General features: G+C 41.1%; 1 protein-coding gene across 3 annotated transcripts in view; it reads left to right on the forward strand.

Annotated features, from left to right (window-relative positions):
* LOC102219807 (glutamate receptor ionotropic, NMDA 2D-like) overlaps positions 1-15392 on the forward strand; it is an 88484-nt gene extending 73092 nt beyond the window's left edge. For all 3 annotated transcript variants that reach the window (XM_023330922.1, XM_023330923.1, XM_023330924.1), the window contains exons 15-16: positions 4258-4493; positions 5501-15392. In XM_023330922.1, the coding sequence (XP_023186690.1) occupies positions 4258-4493; positions 5501-8698 (3434 nt within the window). In that variant the 3' untranslated portion in view covers positions 8699-15392. The remainder of the gene's footprint in view (positions 1-4257; positions 4494-5500) is intronic.
* The last annotated feature ends 4207 nt before the right edge of the window (positions 15393-19599 follow it).

Below are 19599 nucleotides of genomic sequence, written 5' to 3' on the forward strand. Positions count from 1 at the left end.
AGAGATTTTCCGGACCTGTTAGACAGAGAACTGGTCAGTAGGCAGCCCTGTGGAGTAGTGAGGAGTGGGCGGGGCTGACTATTGCAGGATAACCTTCACTACGTATTTCAAAAGAAGACATGTTTTTTTTTTTGCATTTTATTTTTATTAATATTTTGACCCTTTTCAATAATCAGTGAAAGAAATCTTTATTTTTTCATTACAACTTTCAGGTCTCTATTATGAAGTTGACCAGTTATTTGTGTATTTCTGGTAATTTAATGATTTAACTTTGGTAATGAGCTCTACATCTTTCAGATTTTAAAGACTTCTTGCAATAATTCAAATCTTTAGCTCCCTTAATTATGCATCATATTTAAGTTACTCCAAATCATTAATAATAATACACAAAGACAAAACATGTTGGTAAATTTAGAAGATTCTTTTAAACCTAAATCATGAATAGCTTTAAACTTGTACTGCTAACAGCAACCAGCTTGGTCAGCAACTGCAAGAGTCTACAAAATGTGTTGTTTTCCTATTGGTTTAAGATGAGTTTCATGTTAGTCCCAGTTTTAATTTCCACTTTTGATCGCAGCCTGAGTACCCATAGGTGCTTCTTAGTTCACAATCCTCTGCTTCCAGTTCTCCTGAGAGGTTTCCAAAATATTTTCTACTGCACCTCCCTTTTAAGTAGTGTCATGAAGGAAAGATTAATGCGCTTACCTTACTTATTATTTTCGCTGCTCCGGCCTTTTAGTTAATATCAAAATTTCCCCAGAGTCCACCTGAAGGCAACCCAGGTACCACCAGTGGTACTTGTACCACAGATTGAAAACCATGCAGAACTAAATATTATCTTATTTTTATTTATTTTCTTTAAGAAAATAAAGAAAATATTTATTTTGAAAAGGGGGTTGTATAAAGATATAACAGCAGGGTTATCAATATTTGAATTAAGATTCATTTGTTAAAACAGACTAAAGAAATTCTTTCAGTCAAGATTAATTTTCAGCAATAACAGATTAATTTATTTTAAGGTTTTTCAAACATCCTTACCAAGGTGCTAATAAACATGGCTGGCAGTGAGTTTGTGTTTGTTTGTTTGTGCCAGAGACATGTAGCTGTTACCTGCGTCTGCCAGTGGGCTGCAGCAGCACTATATCCATCTGTTGCTGTAGCTGGAGGCCACGGCTGATTGGCTAATGATGTTCTACAGAAGACATATTAGCCATATCACACAGATGACTGAATCGGCTTCAACTAAGCCTTGAAAGCAGAGCTAATGATGGCTGGAATATAAAGCCAAGACCTTTTTTTATGGCGCAGTGTAGTGTTGCGAGTAAATCCATGACCTGTCAGCTTTTAATGCCCACTATAGCCAGTAAAACGTAATATATTTCAGAAAAAGCAACATGCAGTAAAAGCAACCTTCAGGCCTTATTTTTGCAGTGCAGCTTATGCTAGCATACTGTAGGTAATATTGTACCATATAGCTCTCATTACCAGTTCTGTGCCTTCTTGATTCAAATGTGAATCATATACAGCATCCTATGGCTGTCTGTCACTATGGTTACACCAGCAACCCGTGCAGCCAATCACAGCACTTACAGGGAAACCCAGGTTTGATACCAGTTAGATCAAAAATGAGGAAAAAAAACAAAACAGTTGTGATTAAAGAGGCTATGCTTTGTTCCTTGTAGCGCAAAAGATGGGAATCTTAATTCCTCTCATAAGTTACCACCTGGATGGTGGTTCTGACCACCCTTCCAGGACATTTTTTCCTTCTCTGCCTGTTTTTCTTTCCTTCCTCAGCCAATTTTCTCTCTAATTCCCATTTTATCCTTTCCTTTTCTCTCCACTCATACTTTCCAAGCTGAGGAGTGCTCCATTCTTTGTCACGATGACACAAATTCAGCCTCTCATCCTCCATCTATGTTCCGCTTCTTTCAGCAACGTCTAACTCTCTCCGTCTGTCTCATTTCCCCTGACGCCTCCGTGGACGGAGAGAGAATGCCGCTCGCTCTCCGTTTTTACAGGGCATTCTTCCCAACTCTCTCATTACCCCTCACCGTCTTGTCCACGCTTGTTCCACCTATCCAAGCATCACTGTGGCTCCTGGTCTTCCTTTCTGCTCCTCTCTTCATTTACTCTCGGTTACAATGTTGAGATTAGGTTGTCGATGCCATTTTAGTTCTTGGTCTTACTTCATTGTTTTAGACTCTCCATCCCTCTTTTTCTAAGTCATCGTTGTCTTTGTTATACAAAACACACTGCTTTATTTTACTGACCTATGACCATGAGCAGTCACCTTGAATAAACAACACACAACAAGCAAGGCCCCATTTTGCATTGCTTTTTGTTTTTCTTTAAATTCTGTTTATATTCTTCTTTTGCTACCGTTTTTCATTTTATAGAACTCAACATCTTAGAATCTAGAGAAATTTCTTCATCCAAAGGTGTCCAATGATAAATGTAGAAAAAAAAATAGAATAAGAGAACTTTCATCCATTCATCTGTAGTCTAGACCCACTTATTCATGCAGCATTTGTACCAACTGCATTGCTGTGCAGCCCCTAAGGGGTCTCAAACTCCAGGCCTCAAGGGCCGCAGTCCTGCAGTTTTTAGATGTGCCACAGGTACAAAACACTGGATTGAAATGACTTAATTACCTCCTCCTTGTGTAGATCAGTTTTCCAGAGCCTTAATGACCTAATTATTCTGTTCAGGTGTGGTGCAGCAGAGGCACATCTAAAAGTTGCAGGACTGCGGCCCTCGAGGACTGGAGTTTGAGACCTCTGCCCTAAGGAGATAAGGCAGTTTCAGAAAATGATCATATCGATTATATCATTGCCTAGAATTTGTTTTATTCTCTCCGCTTGTATTTGCTCAAAGACACTGTATTTTATAACTGCCAACTATCCAACATAACAACTCTCATTCCAAATATCAAGGCTTTGATCTTAAGAAAGCAAATGTGTGAACTAAGATCTGTGATTGCAGTCTTTGTTGACCCCCTTAGTACTATCATGTCAGTGCAGTCATGATTTGGCATTGGTTTGTTTTTTTTGCCCTTTAAACCTAATTATTGCACACGCAGTAATACTGAATAACAGCTAGACCTGAAAGATGAAGCTAAATTGAACAAAGAGGCAGGAGGACTCACAATAAGCACTTTCTTTGGTAATGCTAAAATCCAGTTAGCCTCTATAATTTTGGTCACAAGAGGGTGAAAGCAACACAATGTTCTGATTTAAAAAATATCTTAATTCTGTTTAATTTGTTATTTAACAAAATAGTCAATTAAAACATTTTTGTTGTTCTTTTGGTCACTTTTCAGCAGAATGGTCTGAGAGAATTGTTAGAAGCTGCAACATTGGAACAGCGGAAAATCGCTCATGCTATAAAACTCTAAAATGTATTTAAGAAGCCAAATACGCAAAAGAAAGTTCAAATTGAGTTAATTCAAATAGTTATTTGACCACCAACTTTGAATTAGCTTACCCTGGTAAATTGAGGGAGATGTGTATTTTTGATTGACACCGGGCAGTAGTCAAGGTCATGAAAAATTTTTTAATTGAATTAGGAAAAATCTTTTTGTACACTATAAATGACTGCTGACATCCAGTCAGCCATGATTGCTTCATACAAAACTCACAGAAAACATTGTTCAACAGAGTTCTACGGAGAACTTAATGTTTTAACAAGTCAGTTTCAGTTTTGACCATAATTGTGAAGAACTTGATTGGAATCAATACTTTGTAGATCATAGAATTTCCAATGTCACACATTGAAAGTTAGCTCTGCATAACTACCTTTGGACAAAAAGATCAACCTCGATTGTTCTTTAAGCTCAAAAGAACAGACCACAGAGCTTAGCACAATACAGACAGACAAATATCTGGATTGTCTTGTTCATTGCAAATATCTGTTCAAACATGTAATTTGCTAGGTTTTTTCCAACCAATTGTACTCGTCAAACCTCTGTTTTTATTTCCAAGTCAAATATCCAATGTAATTTTATTTATCTATCTATATTATTTTATCTTGGTTTTCTTTATCTGGAAAATTATTGGGCTCAGAACAGGAAAGGATTTATAGCTGAACTTCACTATTTATTCTATCAAAACAACCTTTTTCTCCTAACATGATCCTTTTCCACTTCTTTCTCTTGTCTGTTATGCTTTTATTTTTTTTATGCTTCTCTGTATTTTCCTTCTTCATCTCGTTCTCCTCCATCATTCTAACCGTTTGTCCTTTATCCATTTTGCTCCCCAGATGAGATTGAAATGCTGGAGCGCCTCTGGCTGTCAGGTATCTGCCATAATGACAAAATTGAGGTGATGAGCAGTAAACTGGACATTGACAACATGGCTGGGGTCTTCTACATGCTTCTGGTGGCTATGGGCCTCAGTCTGCTGGTGTTTGCATGGGAACATTTAGTCTACTGGAAACTGCGCCACTGTATGGCCACTAGTTCTGGGAAGTTGGACTTTCTCTTGGCAATTAGCAGAGTAAGTATTTGTCTGCTGCTGATTTTTTTTTTTAACTTTCACCATTTTTGTATGTCACTCACTAGCATTTCATATGTCACCATTTTGATGTGAAAGCACAGATATGTCTACAGTGCAATAATTTTCAAATTTCATATATTTTTGCTGTTTTGACACTGAAAATGTCTCTGATTTGTTGCCATACCTGGCATCAAACATATTTAGATGCCAGATACAGTTGATCAGAATAAATACAAAAAATGTGTCCTTGGGTGACTTTTGCCAAAATGGAAACAGGATGTTGCTTGACTTTCTTTTAACAGTGGCTTTACTTCTTGAAAATTGTCCATTAAGGGCAGCTTTGCAGATTGCACATCTTATAGTTGTATCATAAAATCTCCTGCAGAAACTCTTGCCTGAGCAGAGGATCTCTAGATGGATCTGCAGCTCTTCCAGAATTACCATGTGTCTCTTGGCCGCTTACTAAATTAATGCTCTCCTTGCCCAGTTCATGTGTTGATAGACTTACAGTTGTGTCATATTCTCTCCATTTTCATATAGTGAATTGAACAGGGCTCTGTTAGATGTTCAAAGCTTTGGACATTGTTTTAAATTGCTTTAAATTTCTCCCCAAGTTTATCTCTCATCTGTATCTTGCTTTATTTAAGGATCAGAGTAAAGGGGGCTAAATACAAACTCATGTCACACTTTTCTGATTCTTATTGCAGGACATTTTGAAAATGATGTTTCTCTCTGCACTATACAGTTATAGACTAATTTGTGTTGTTTATAACTTAAAATCAACAAATGCATAATGTTGGTTGATTCATGGCAACATGTGGAAAGGTTCTGGGGAATCTTGTAACACCATAGAAGGCACTGTAGATAAAAATAAAAACTATTGAGATAGTACCTATTAAATTTTTTTGAGAAAAATGTGAAGCACAGACTTTAGTTGAAACTAGAAGATGTATTGGAAACAGTATTTTATTTCAGTTTTAATCTGTCATTGTTTCTCTGTCTCTTAGGGCATGTACAGCTGCTGCAGTTTTGAGGATGAAACAGCACCAGGTGGATCTAAATCTTTGCCTTCACACCACCACACAGCAATGGTGACTGTTCCATCACAGCCACATGTAGTTTCTACAACTGTGACCAACCCAGCAATTGCAATGGCGCAACAGCAGCAACAACCACAACAGCAGCAACCACCGCCTGTCTACAAAACACCTCTACCAGGCTCTCCTCCCACTGTGGTACATTCTGGGTCAGCTCTGGGTTCTTCTAACCCCCCCATTGCTGGTGCCCCCCTCCCTTGCTCCACTTTTCTGCCTAGACCAGATCGAAGGTTGGCAGTAGTGGATCGCTGGAGGTTGCCTAAAACTGCTACAGCCACCAACCCCATGGCTGTAAGAGGGGGCATCACTGACATGGGGCCGTTTGCTCAGAAAGTTCCACAAAACTGGGCTACAGCTGCTGGAGGGGGTGGGGGACTCGATGGCTATAAGAGATATTATGGTCCCATTGACCCTGAGGGACTGGGATCCTGCATGGATCAGCAAGCAGGGTCCCAGACCCCCAAGACTATGCCAAGGGGCCACCCCCAGCCCCCTCCAGCGAGTGTGGCCTTCTATTCAGAGAAGAGCATGGATCACGGGGTGGGGAAGAAGGTGGTGGGAGGTGGCGGTGGAGGTCAGGGGAAAGGGCCTGTTAAACCTCTGGGCACCCCCAGGCTGCCTCCTAAGAGTCAGGCCCCTCTACCTCCTACACCTCCACTGCCACATCCCTCTCCCCCTCTCCCTTCATCCTTCTGGAGAAAGCGGAGGCCCAAGAAGCCCAAAGAGCCTGGGGGACCACTTTATGAGAACATTCTGCCTCTGGGGCGAAGGGGAGGAGCAAGAGATGGAATGAGGGAAGGAGGAGGAAGGAGGACCCGTCCGCTTTCTCCTCCACTTTCACTTCCTATACCAGTTCCACTGAGCCCCTCCTATACTCCTCCTTCTCCTTCTGCATCTTTGCACTATATGTCCTCATCCTCCACGTCAACCACCTCATCAACGTCAACGTCTTCATCTGCCTCATCTTCCCGCTCCACCTCTCCCACCTACTCTTACAGCTCCTCCAGGAGCACACGGGACAGGACTGGAGGAATTGATGGAGAGGACGACGATGATGATGAAGATCTGACAGAAGAGTCAAGTCTTCTCCTTGGGAGGGGAAGAGAGAGGGAGCGCTCTATCATTCGACCACGTTCCCTTAGCCACGGGCGCTTGCCACCACCAATTCCCCCCAGGAAACCACGCACATCTTGGGGTGACAGAGAAAGAGAACGAGAAAGGGAAAGAGGCGGGAGCCAACTGTCTCAGCTTCAAGAGTGGTGGGCAAGCTGGAGTGAAAGGGAGAGGAGAGGAACAGGTGGAGAAACTGAAAGGCTGAAAAGGGAAAAGAAGAGGAGGAAAGAAAAGGAGAAAGAAAAGAAGAAAAAGAAAAAGAACAAAAAGAGAAAAAAGAGAGAGGAGAGAGAAAGAGAGCGGGAGAGAGAAAGAAAGCGAAGGAAGGAGAAAAAGAAGAAGAAGAAGGCATTAAAAACAAAGAAAAGGAAAAAGTCTACTGGGGGAAAACGATCTGAGCCAGAAGAAGGAGATGTAGAACAAGAAAGGGAAGGGGAAGCTGAGAGAGAAAGAGATGAAGGGATACAAGACTACTCTTCTTTTTCTGCCCAATATGGGAGCACATTTGGAGAGAAGGGGAGAGATTCATGGGAAGGAGACAGAGAAAGAGGTAGGGGGGAAGATGGCAATGACAGGGATGAGGAGGACAGTGGAAGAAGTAGGGAAAGGCGTCCCAAATCCTCACATTCTCATAGACGTCGAACCCCCAATAAGCGCTACTCTAACTCTAATAAGTTTCCTACTTCTGTTAAATTTTGGATGAATGGAAGAGGAGATAACTCCAATACCACTCCAGTATCCCTTCATCCACTTCTTCCATCATCCAAGCGGCGAAAAAGTGGAGGGATTGACAGAGAAGATAGTGGTAGAGTTGGTGAAAGACGTCCTTTGTTAATGCATTATGAAAAAGAGAAAGCACAGACAAGAGAAGGGCTGTCTTTCCATGAATGGGACTCAGATGATAATGATGACGATGATGAAGATGACGATGATGATGAGGAAGAGAGAGACAGAGTGAGGGAGCGGGGAGAGGACAGGGGAAGGAGGGTAGGTAGAGGGGCTGTCTCTGAATCTGAAAGGGACAGAGGAAGGGTGGAGGACAGCTACTCAGATGAGGGTTCTTCAGGAGAATTTGGTCGTTTTGAAAGATACTGGGAAGAAAGTGCAGGAGGCACTGGCACTGGGATTGGAGGCATAGGTGGAGGAGGCTGGTTCTTTGGTACCTATCCCTCCAGAGAGAAAGGGGGAAGTATCAATAGTCGAGATGATTCGTTACTGGGAACTCGAGCAGAGGGATGGATTGGTGCTGATTTCTGGGGATCTGGGCCAGGAATAGGTTGGGCATCTGGTGGAGGGAGTGGAGGGCTGGGCTCACAGTGGCCACCACCCCCAACAGCCTTCCCTCCACCTAGACGATACTGGTCAATGGACAAAATTCCTGTGAAGGGAGAAAAAAAGTGGAAGGGTGGTGGCGGAAAGAGAAAAGGACGAAGCAGGGAAAGACTGGATGAGGGAGGACGATCAACTCTGTGTTCCTGCAGCCTTTTCCCACAGCCCCATCCTTATCCACATCCCCATGGCCGTTCACAAACTTCTAATTCCAAGAGAAGAGCATCAGCACTTTCCCATAGCCAAGAAGAGCTTCTTCCCCACTGCCACAGCTTCAGCGGGGGTTCTCGTCCCAAACCTTTGCCTCCCAAACCAGATTCCAGTCAAGCCAAATCAGGCAGCCAATCTAACCTCAGCCTCAACACACAACCGACAGACCATCAACCACAGCCCTCACCATCACCACCACAGCAGCCATCCTTGTCACCCACTTCGCTCCCCATGCCCATCGTACCTCCATCCTCCTCAGCCTCTGTCTCGCCACCAGCAGGGGTAGGGATGGCAGGTCCGGCTCAGGCTTCAGCCAGTGCCAAACTCCAATATCAGAGACTGCGCTCTGTGCCTCAGCCACGGAGGTTCTACTCTCCCCACCTACCACTCAAAGCCAAGAGCCTGTGCTCACGTCGAGGGTCAGCCCACTTTTCCAGCCTGGAGAGTGAGGTATGACAGGGGGAGACGAGAGAGGGAGACGTGGGAGCAAGCACCAGTGCTGCTGAAAACCTCGGTGCCATGGCAGCTGGAGACAGGGACGACACCAGAGAAATGGCTGCCTTGGTGACCTTAGGTAATCGGTTAGCAAGCATCACTACAGGAACAAACATGGACAGAGACTCTGTTGCTAACAATACTCTCGGTGAGAGCGACACTACTGCCACCCGCTCCATTGTACGCGTTCTTATGAGGGCGACAGTGAGGTGCCACACCAGGGTGAGCTACATCCGTCTGGATGGTTCCTACGATGAAGAGAGTGAAGGTGAGGCTGCATCACCGGGGACTTCGACCCCAGAACTTCTCTTATGCTCAGAACTGAGCTTTGTGATGTCATCTTCGGTCCTTCTCCCCTCCCCAAATCACAACTGTGGATAACAGTAGTCTCCAACTTGTGAGTAATGATGTCATGTTTGCACACATACACCCCTACACACCTGCATGCACACGCACCCACACACGCCTGCACGCACGCAGACACGAAAACACACAATATGCTCAAAACGTCTCCCTCCCTCTGGCTTTGAGTGGAATGAGGAGAGACCCACCTTCTCTCAAAAGATGCCAGTGTTTGGTCATCTTCTGGCTTCCTGTCCTCATTGGCTGATGGCTTTTGACCTGGACTGGTGGACTGCTTCTTGGTGTCTTCTTCCCTTTTTTAAGATAAGCAATGCAGTCACCTCTCGTTCACTTTCTGCCTGCTCACATTTCAATGGACAGTGAGCACAGTGCTACTTATTTGCCTTTTGGCCTCATGACACCATCAGACCCATCTAGCTCTACCCCAGGACCATCTATATGATGTCATGTTTTACTAGATACCCTTTTAACCAGTCAGACTGAACAGGAACTTCTTTTTCTCTACTGCGTTGGACCTTGTCATGACACCTCTGGTTCAACTGGAAAATATTACCAAGTATTAAAGATTTTGAACAACAAACTCATCAAAAGAGGAATAACAACATGAAGAAAAAAGACATGTAGCAGAATTTCTTTTCATGTCTGTCTATATATTTATTTTTTTTTCAGACCTCTCTCCTTATCCCCTTCTTTTTATTCTATTAATATATTTCTCTGATTGTGTTAGTGTTTTAATAAGTAGGAGGCTGGATGTGGCTAGTGTTGGAAGTGGGAATGATTTCCAAAGCAGTGCCAAAACTTCACTCAAATTTTGAACTTCAACAAAATCCTTTTTTTTCTCTCCATACTTGAGCAGCTCTTAACTCAGCCTAATTTAAGTGAATTCAGGAGACGATTAGTGTAATATCTGTAATTGGCACTAGATGGCTGCATAATATTTAAATACAGTCTTTGAAATCTTGGTACAGGAAGCTGAAGATCATTCAAGTATTTGTAGATGCATTACAGATAGCAAAGAGGGTGCAGCTTTGGACATAATTGGTTCTATGAAAGTGTCCAGTCAGGGTTTATTCCAACACATTTTCAAGCCCTCTTTAGATTTTAATATATGTTGCCACCATTCTGTGTCCTGGTTGAGCCGGTGGATGATGGATTATCTGAAGCACAATTCCTCATTGTATTTTTTAAGACGTGTTGCCACAAGTGTAAATGCACAATCTTAAGGTAACATATTTTGCTGATATAGCTTTTCACGTAATGATAACAAATGTTGCTGGTGTAACAATAAGCTTCACTGTAACCAAGAGTCAAACAGTAAAATACCAAGACACTTATGCTGAGGTAGTCATATGCTTTGTCTTCTATCTTTTTTTGGCAAATAAGGCAGAATGACTTACTGTGAATGTTTCCAGGTGCATACTCAGTAGCTGAGCCTTCATTGAATGCAGTTGATGATAACTTGTATTGTCAAGATTATTAGATGGCTATTTGACTTAAAGCAATATTCCCAACTTTAATATGACAGGGATGCAATGGCACATCATTCTATTTGCTTTTTGTCTGATTTAAGTAAGATAAGCTGTTTGACCCATGGTTTAAAATGAACCATATCTTCAGTGGTAGTTAGTATGTAACTAGTTAAAGCCCCACCTCACGCTAACCTGGATATTTTTCTGTTTCTGCACCTCCCGTCCACATGCCGAGAGCTTTTCGTGAAAAAAATAGTGACTTTTAAGCATTGCAACAGGGCTCACTTTGCACCTGCTCTGTGTAAAAAAGAAGAAAAAACCCCCCCACAAAGCCAGTGGAGCATTTTTTTCTAATGGAATATGTCATATATAAATATATCTGTCTTGTTTTTTCTTGACTCTGCTTCCATTAAATGTCAAATGTAACTGAGAGGAACAGGTAAACAGCTTCACAGAAGAAGCTGTGTCATTGACCTGTAATTGTTTAGGTGGATTTTTTAGGCTAGCCCTTCTTTAGTTATGCTCAGATTATTCTTATTTTGAACTTTAGTTTAGTTATCCTTGATATCCTTATTCCCTCCTGTTGGAGATGCTTAGTTATTACAGCGGTTTTGATTAGATTTTTGCAGATGCAGATTTTTTTCTTTGAAATGACAGGAAATATAGCTTCTACAAAATGACTGAAGTAGGATAATAGGGCCAAAATTTATAGCGCTCAACTTCAGTTGACAAATTCTAGTAAGAAATGCTACATGTTAAAGACAGGGTAGTGAAATGTAGCATGGTACCTTCTGTGCCACAAGCCATCTACTTTTTAGCTGTGCCAGCGCTATTTTCTTAACTTTAGTATATCTACTTCATGTCTCACACTAAGACCAGCCACAGCCCAGCCATTCGTCTATTGTAGTTGAATGTAGCGTTGAAATGATGTAGCAAAAGAACATCTACTTACTTTATAGCTTTTTTTTTTTTGGATGCTGTTTATAAAGGCTCAAAGGACGGGACAGGGGGGAGGGAAATTACCTGCCTTGCGAGGGGCTGTGCATCGTGTTTGTGCATGTCGTCACAGATCGGAGGGTTAGTCGACCTTTTCACTTTCCCTTTTTTTCCACTCCTTTGCCCTTCTATAGGCCAGACTATACCTTTTATCTGCATATGGATTGCTTTTCTTTTATACCTCTATGTGTGGGGCAGTTTTAAAAAAATGTGTTTTAGAGAAATGCGTTTGCTGTTTCCCATCATTTGGAAAAAGTCCCAGACTATTTGCATGTTTCACTGAATGAAATTGTCAAGATTTGTAGTTTGAGGGTTGGTTTAGGTCAGATTGTGGGTATACTAGGAAACCAGGACAGCCACTTTTGGTGAGATAATAAGCTCGCTCTGCTCTGCACCCCAGCAGCGGAAACCACGGCAACAGCCTGACTGTTTCCTGTGTCATCGAACACAATTATTTTCAACCAATTAACAGGGCTTCAACCTGGTGTGTCATTGAGCATTATTGATTTCTATTGAGGCACTAATACTTAAGTCTGTGACTGCATGAACACAAATGACTCTTAAAAACCCTCTGGCTTATTTTTTATTTATTTAATTTTATGCTGAAAAAAAAGAATATATTGAAATATACTATGTTTTTGAGAATGTACCATGTTATACTGTGATTTAACTGAGATATTTTATTGTATTCAATCATCATTTGAATTCTATCATTTATCTATAAAGAAATATATATGTACAAATAAATATATACATATATATACATACAGGTATATATATATATATTAGTTCAGTTTGGTATATTTGGAGGAAGTGTTAGATGAAATAGTTTTAATGTTTTAGCTTTGTAGCAATTCTAGACACTGAAATCATTTTTGAATTTTGATTCCTCCTATATGACTGTGAAGACATTAGTGCCTGTGACAAAAAAGACAAGTAAAAGTCAAAAACTCTCTATTCATCTGTATCTACTATGGCTATCAGTCCGTCACACCTCTAGTACTACCTAACATTACATTTTCTTGTTTTTTCTTTTGCTTTCTGCTGTTCTTCTCTTCGGTTGTTTTATTAACAATCAATGGACCACTCACTTCTTTTAATTTCAGCCACATGGTGGTCACATCTCTTTGTCAATTAACTCTTCCATCAACCTTTGTCTTTCTTTTGTTTTGGATCATGTTCTTTTTAAATCAAATCATCCCTCTGTCTGTCTCTCACTTAGCAAAAAACAGAGACCAGTAGATACTGTGTTCTTGCTCCTTTTGGACTGATTGTTGATGATGGCAATGATGACGATCAACTCACTGATTGATAAAACAATTCATGAACAATGTTACTAGTACTGATGTGACTGACGTGTGTATTTGACGACCACACCACTGTAGCAAGTCTGGGCTGTACCGCACCACCAGCAAGCAAGTGGGGCCTCAGTTTTAGGTCATACAGCCTAAAGTTCTTCATGTTATCCAGCTTACTGGTCCAATATGTTTGAACAGTGTTGAGATTGGTAAATTGGAAGACAAAGCAAAATTGAAAAAAATGGCATGCTGAGGGGAAGTATACCAAACTGAAGTGCGAAAATATTCTTACCCCATGAATATTCTCACATTTTGCAACTACAAACAGCAATTAGTTTTAATGGGAATATATAATGCTTGATAGACCTACAAACAGCAGTGCATAATTGTGAAGTGGAAGGAGCGTGATAAATGTTTTTTTTTGTTTGTTTTTGTTTTTTTTTATATACATGTTTTTGCAAGTAAAAATTATGTGCATTTTTTCATTGTCCTTTTTAATCTGATATCCTGAAATAATACCCAGTTTACTGCTACCACAGAGAAGTATTTTTGGGGGTATGTTTCTACTGGTTTCTGCCCTTGTTTCTGAGCAAAAGCGCTTCATGTCAGCCAGATTGGATGAATAGTGTCTGCAAACATGAAATTTCAAGTCTTGCCACAATTGGATTTAGATTTGGGCTTTGACTGGGCCACTCAAACACGTATGTTTTGATCCAAACTGCTCTATCTGTATGTTCAGGGTCGTCGTCCTGGTGAATCTCCACTTCAGTCTCAAGTCTTTTGCAGCCTCCAACACTTTTTACACCCATCAACTCTGACCAGCTTCAATATTATTGCTGAAGGAAAGCATGATGTTGCTACTACCATGTGTCACAGTGTGGGCAGTGTGTGAAGTTTTAGTACGTTCTTTGGTGTTTGTGATGATGTTTGTTTATAAATATTCTCTGACAAACATCTTAGGCCTGAGGTATTTGGTTACACTGCTTTTTATTAAGGGCTATCAGAGTAAAGGGGGCTGAATACAAAAGCAGGCCACAACTTTCAGGTAAACATTTTGCAACCATTTGTCAACTATGCACTGCTTTTTGTAGGTCAGTCAGATAAAATCCAAGTATAATATTTTGAAGTTTGCAGATGTATCATGATAGAATATGATTGAAGGGCTATGAATACTTTGGCAAGGCAGTGTAGCAGCAGCTTTTCTGCTGAATATACAAATCTAGACTGGACTGGTCATGCATGGAATATGGTAGATGGTTGGCACCTTATAAAATTATGTTTAATTAGTTAATACTGTCTTGCATGTTATTCCAGAAGCATTTTTTTTAATCACAGATGGACTAAAACAAGTCTCTACAAGTTAGCCTGTAGTTTTTGATGGTGTTTTTTTTTCTTCTTTTTTTACTTTGTTTCACATTCAGCAAAGTCATGATTTATTGCATGAGCACAAGTCAGCGGTCGACTGCAGCTTGACTTTGCGACACTCTCCTTTCCTTGCTTTTTATTTCCCACAGTTTCTAAAATGCATACACACACTTTTGCAGTGCATGCATGTTACTACATAATGGACCCATCTGCCGGGATCCTCGACCTCTTTTAACACTCAGCTGCAATTGAAATCAATGTCTCGTGTAGTTTGATTAGCCCATGTGAGCTTTGCAGAAGCTTAAAAATCATTCGATATCAACTCCAGTTTTTTGCCAGTGTCCATTGAGTAACATTTAGTCCACCTGAAGGGGCTGAGAACCTTCACAATAAATACGCCACTTGTTTTGAGTTGTCTGTCTGTGTTTTTACATACCTCTACTCTGATGTCTTTCCTTGCCTTTTCTCATACATCAGTTTCTCTTAGGGCTGTCAAAATCAATTTGTTTTCCATTTCTGTCTTGCTTTCTCTGTAATTCATGTTTTTTTTTTGTTGTTGTAATGTGCTTTGATTGATTAGATTATCTCTTTGATCAAAAGGGAAGCTTTGAACCGTCCAGTCTAGAACAGTGCGCTCCAGGTCAGTGTAGGACCAGACTTTCTAAGAGATCCTAATGCAGCCTTAAGCTCATCCCCCCTCTCTCTCTATCGGCCCATGACCTGTTAACAATGTGTGTGGTGCTCCATAACTCAAACAGGGTCCTCATAGGCTGAACTAGCCATGAACTATATCAAGGAAACATAGGAGCATCACACGTAGCGCCTACCAGGTCTCGGGTGTGCATGCTGCACTGCAGAAAGCTTACTCTGTTGCAGCTGCTGTGAGCGGGGCACATATATCTCCCCACAGAAAGCAGCGTGTGCTCTCCCCATCGTACAAGGCCCAGTTTTGCTCTAGTAACCTTGCCAACACCACAGGCCTACTTACAGGTTGCTACGGCGGGTTGCTAGAAGGGTGATGTCGCTCCTAGCCCAGACTGGTTTGGTCTTTGCCCTATTTCAAATGTGTTAGTTTATTTGACATTGTCTGTCTGGGGTGGGGCTGGAGGGTCAGTGCTGCACTTACTTCCTGAGAACTGCTTCATAAAATATGATTCTCTCTAATGATTGGTAGTGGTGCTGTGTCTCATTCCATTTCTTTTGTCACATGCAATTATGAGTAAGAGTTTTTGTGAATGCGTCTCTGCAGTGTGTGGTTGAACGCGCCTGTTAACCTTGAGAAGGTATTTTCTGTACAAGCTGTTAGTCGTTCGACAAAAAAAAAAAGAATGTCAGGAAAATCAAAGAGTTGTTTCTGTGGTGATATGACAGTGTGCCTGCATATCCGTGTGTATGTGTGCATGCTTGTGGCAAGATTTTCAGATGTTTCCAAGTTCTTGACAGACTTTTTTTCTTTGATCTTGTAAGAGTGGACCAACTATAATCTATTTCTTTTTTTCCTCAAAGAGACCGAAGCGCTCTCAGCCTGAGCAGCGAGTGACCAAGTCAGAAACACCTGAACATCTTGATGGATGTAACACCACACACACCACACACGTTTTACTTATGAGAGTAAAACATCTTTAGCTTTTACTTTATTGAACATATGTGTTACTTTTAATCTGTCATGTTCTTCCCCCCCCAAAAGAATTATATGTATGTATGTAAAAATGCAGCTCAGTCAAGTATAAAAACATGTCTAATACATACCGAGACTTTGTAATCAGCCAGAGAGCTGAGGGGATCTTAAATGTGTTTTGTTCTGCTCCCTTTGCGCCTGCGATCCACTAATTAGCCATGCTTTGTTGGTATGATGGGTGAATGGCTAATTGCATTGTGAGGCCTCCGTGTGTACATGCAGTAATGACTTAACGCTCTAATAAGATTGAGATACAGGCAGCTGGATCACAGGCTCCCCAAACACTGATCAGAGGTCAGTACTACGCTTTTTCTCTAATGATAATCATAGGAGAGTGTGGGAGATAAGCTGATCCTTGATCTCCCAAAAGGGATTTAGATCGCTTTCATTAGGATCCATCACAAATCTTAGAGGTAAACTTAGATGAATGTGGTGCAATTTTGTTGTAATGTGATTTTTCTGAATACAGTGCCCTCATTCCCTTGTAGAGATGAGATAAACATCTTAAACAAATTAGTCTTTTCCAACAGAAACATAAACCCAAACTGGAAGATTTAGAAAAATAAAACTTTTAATTTAGGTACATTTATTTTGTGAGGAGGAAAACTATCATATTAAGAAGTATTTGTTTAAAAATCTTTATTGGTGCAAAGATCATTAATACTTTGTTCAGTCCCTTTAGGCCAGGGGTCTCAAACTCCAGTCCTCGAGGGCCACAGCCCTGCAACTTTTAGATGTGCCTCTGCTGCACCACACCTGCACAGAATAATTAGGTCATTAAGGCTCTGGAAAACTGATCTGCACAAGGAGGAGGTCATTAAGTCATTTTATTCCAGTGTTTTGTACCTGTGGCACATCTAAAAATTGCAGGACTGTGGCCCTCGAGGCCTGGAGTTTGAGACCCCTGCTTTAGGCATTTGTACAGAAATGTATCATGTCTTATGCTCTCATCTTTACAGCACTTCCCAGGTTCTCTTAAGGCTGGAGACTGAAATGGTCAAAAAGGAAGGTTGATAAAATGTCTAGTGGACAAATGCTGCCTTGATGTGGACATGTGATTTTAACAATTCCCCTGTTTGAAAATCCAACGATGAGCCGTTTTCAGCTCAGTCTTTGATGCCATGAACTCTGACAAATTTCTCAGAACCTTCATAAAAGAAACAAGCCCACAGTATCATTGCATGAGACGTTTATACACATATTCCTCATTTGTTTCACCAGTCTGTCCTGCAACAAAGTAGCCACACAGCGTGATGTCGTCATTCCTATACTTAAAAGTTGGAATCGTCTGCTCAAGCTTGCAATGGGTGTCATAACCAAACACTTACATTTTTGTTTCATCAGACTACAGAATGTAAGTCCCTGATTGTGTCTGCAAACTGTACAGTAATCTGGCTTTTTATCTTACTTTTCAAGTCTTCCTCCTGTCTGAGTAGCCTTTCAGTCATGTCGAACATCACTGCAAAAACACAATCTTACCAAGTATATAGGTCTAGTTTAGAGTGCAGCATCTCCGTACACTTGAGATAAGACGAAACTAATGTACAAGTAACTTTTCAGGAACATATAGGAGCTTGTTTTAAGTCAGTAATTTCTTAATATTTTTACAAGCTAAAATATTTGCACTAGAAACTAGACAAAAATACTTGGTAAGGTTTTGTATTTTTGCAGTGCATGACTTGTTTCATTGTGTTCTCTTACCAGCTTCAGCTAGCATCTTTAAAATGTATTTTATTTTTGTTCTGGGATGTTGCATCCCAAAACCTTTTTGTCTGAGATATAAAACCGTCTCTTTATTGAATGCTATTATGGCCGGGCATTTCCCTGGTGTTTATACTACTGCAAAATTATTTGAACAAATGGAAATGGAGTTTTCTGGCATCTGAAAACCAGACTTATGTCAGTCCACAATATTCCAGATTTCCATCTGATCATTTTGTTCTCCAACTTTCCCCCTTGCTACTGCATCCTCAAGTACTCTGTCATTTCACTTCCAATGAATCTTTCTCTTTCTCCCTCCCTCTCTCTGACAGACACACGCACACGCATAACATATGCATTAAAGCAGATACAGTATGAAGTCACACACTCTTGTGACCGGTGTGTGCTGCATTCCTGCTGAGGTGCAGCAGATTGATTCTGTAGTGATCTGCCGCCGGTTCCCTGGGGATTTGTAACGCATGCCTGCAGCACGGGGCTTAACACCCTCACACTCTCTCTCAGTCTTTGTCTCTCTAATTTTATCTCGACGGATTGTCTCTTGCTATGCAGTGCTGTGACTTCGTCCTCCTGCACCTCGGCACCTTCCATCTGTTTCAGGAATCTGCCGCACACACCCTTCATCTTTCAAGTTATAGTTGTGTTCTTCCTTATCATGGTTTACTGTTCTTTTTTGCTAGATCCTACTCCTTGCAGTCTCAGAGGCCTAAGTTTTTCACTGTATTCTGTTGATTTATTTTCTACCATTTCTTCCATTGGTTCCCTTTGGCAAACTGCACATGATGAATGTAGGCATTTTTCCACATACAAATGTTTATCTTTCTGAAATGTTTCTAAATTCTATATAACTGTCAGATTATATTGACTCAGACTTCACTTTCATGCACTCAGCACATGTGAAAATTATGTTCTGTTTCATTTTTATCATGTGTGCAGGGCCGCGGGCGTCTACAGCTCATCAGCTTGATCTCTGGAGTCGGAAAAAAAACATCCAAGCATCCTTTCATCTCATTCTTTTTATAAGCTACATATCCAGTCTCTTGTTTCTTCTATTCTCACATGAGCCTCACTGGGCCCCAGCCAGAGATAAATGACCGAACGGAGGCACAGCTGATACCACCAAATTCACTTGTGTGTGAGAAGCAAACATTTCAAATGTGTGTGTGCATGTTATTTTTCATTTCATATTCTGTTATCTAGAACCTTGTTCAGTCCAAATTCACAGTTCAGATGGGGGTTTGAGAAGAAAGGAAGGAAAAAGTATATAAGCAGTGATCCAGGGTTACTTTCTACATTAGCTTAAAACCTCTGGCTTGATGGCTCCTTTCAGTACATAGAAGTGGCTAAACATAGCAGCTCTGAGCCAGGAGTCTTTTCCATCAGGAAGGAAAAACAATGAGGGTACACATTGTGAATGATAGTAATAGCTTCATTTATTTATTTTCTCCCCTGCAGGGGGTCTTTTTGTGGGCTCTAGTGTCCCTTATATGAAAGGAGGCTGACAGGAGAGGAGAGAAGACATGCGGCAAACGTCGCCGGATCCGGGAATCGAACCCGCGTCGAGGACTCAAGGCCTCCAAATGTGGGTCGCGCTAAAACAAGACCCATTACGCCACCATGGCACGCCTGTAATAGCTTCATTTATGACAACAGTTGTGCTAAGCAGTATCAGCGAACAGGAAAACCGAAGGTCTTTCGACCATGGTTATGATATACTACACAAAGAAACATTTTCTTACTTATTTTGACAGTAACTGTAGCCTTAAATGTCTGTCACATAATGCCTGATGTGACTTTTATGCTGGTGCTGTCAGGGTTGTTGATTTCTCTAAATATTATAGCCAGATGTTGCATTTTGTTAACTCCATAAAGCCTTGATAACTGAAAATCCAGTTTGTATATCCTTGGTTTTGAAAGCTCATTTGACAGATTTTAAAATACATTTTTGAGTTTCCTCCATTACCATCACATCTA

This window comes from Xiphophorus maculatus, chromosome 3 (assembly GCF_002775205.1).
Source record: "Xiphophorus maculatus strain JP 163 A chromosome 3, X_maculatus-5.0-male, whole genome shotgun sequence".
Classification (NCBI taxonomy): Eukaryota; Metazoa; Chordata; class Actinopteri; order Cyprinodontiformes; family Poeciliidae; genus Xiphophorus; species Xiphophorus maculatus.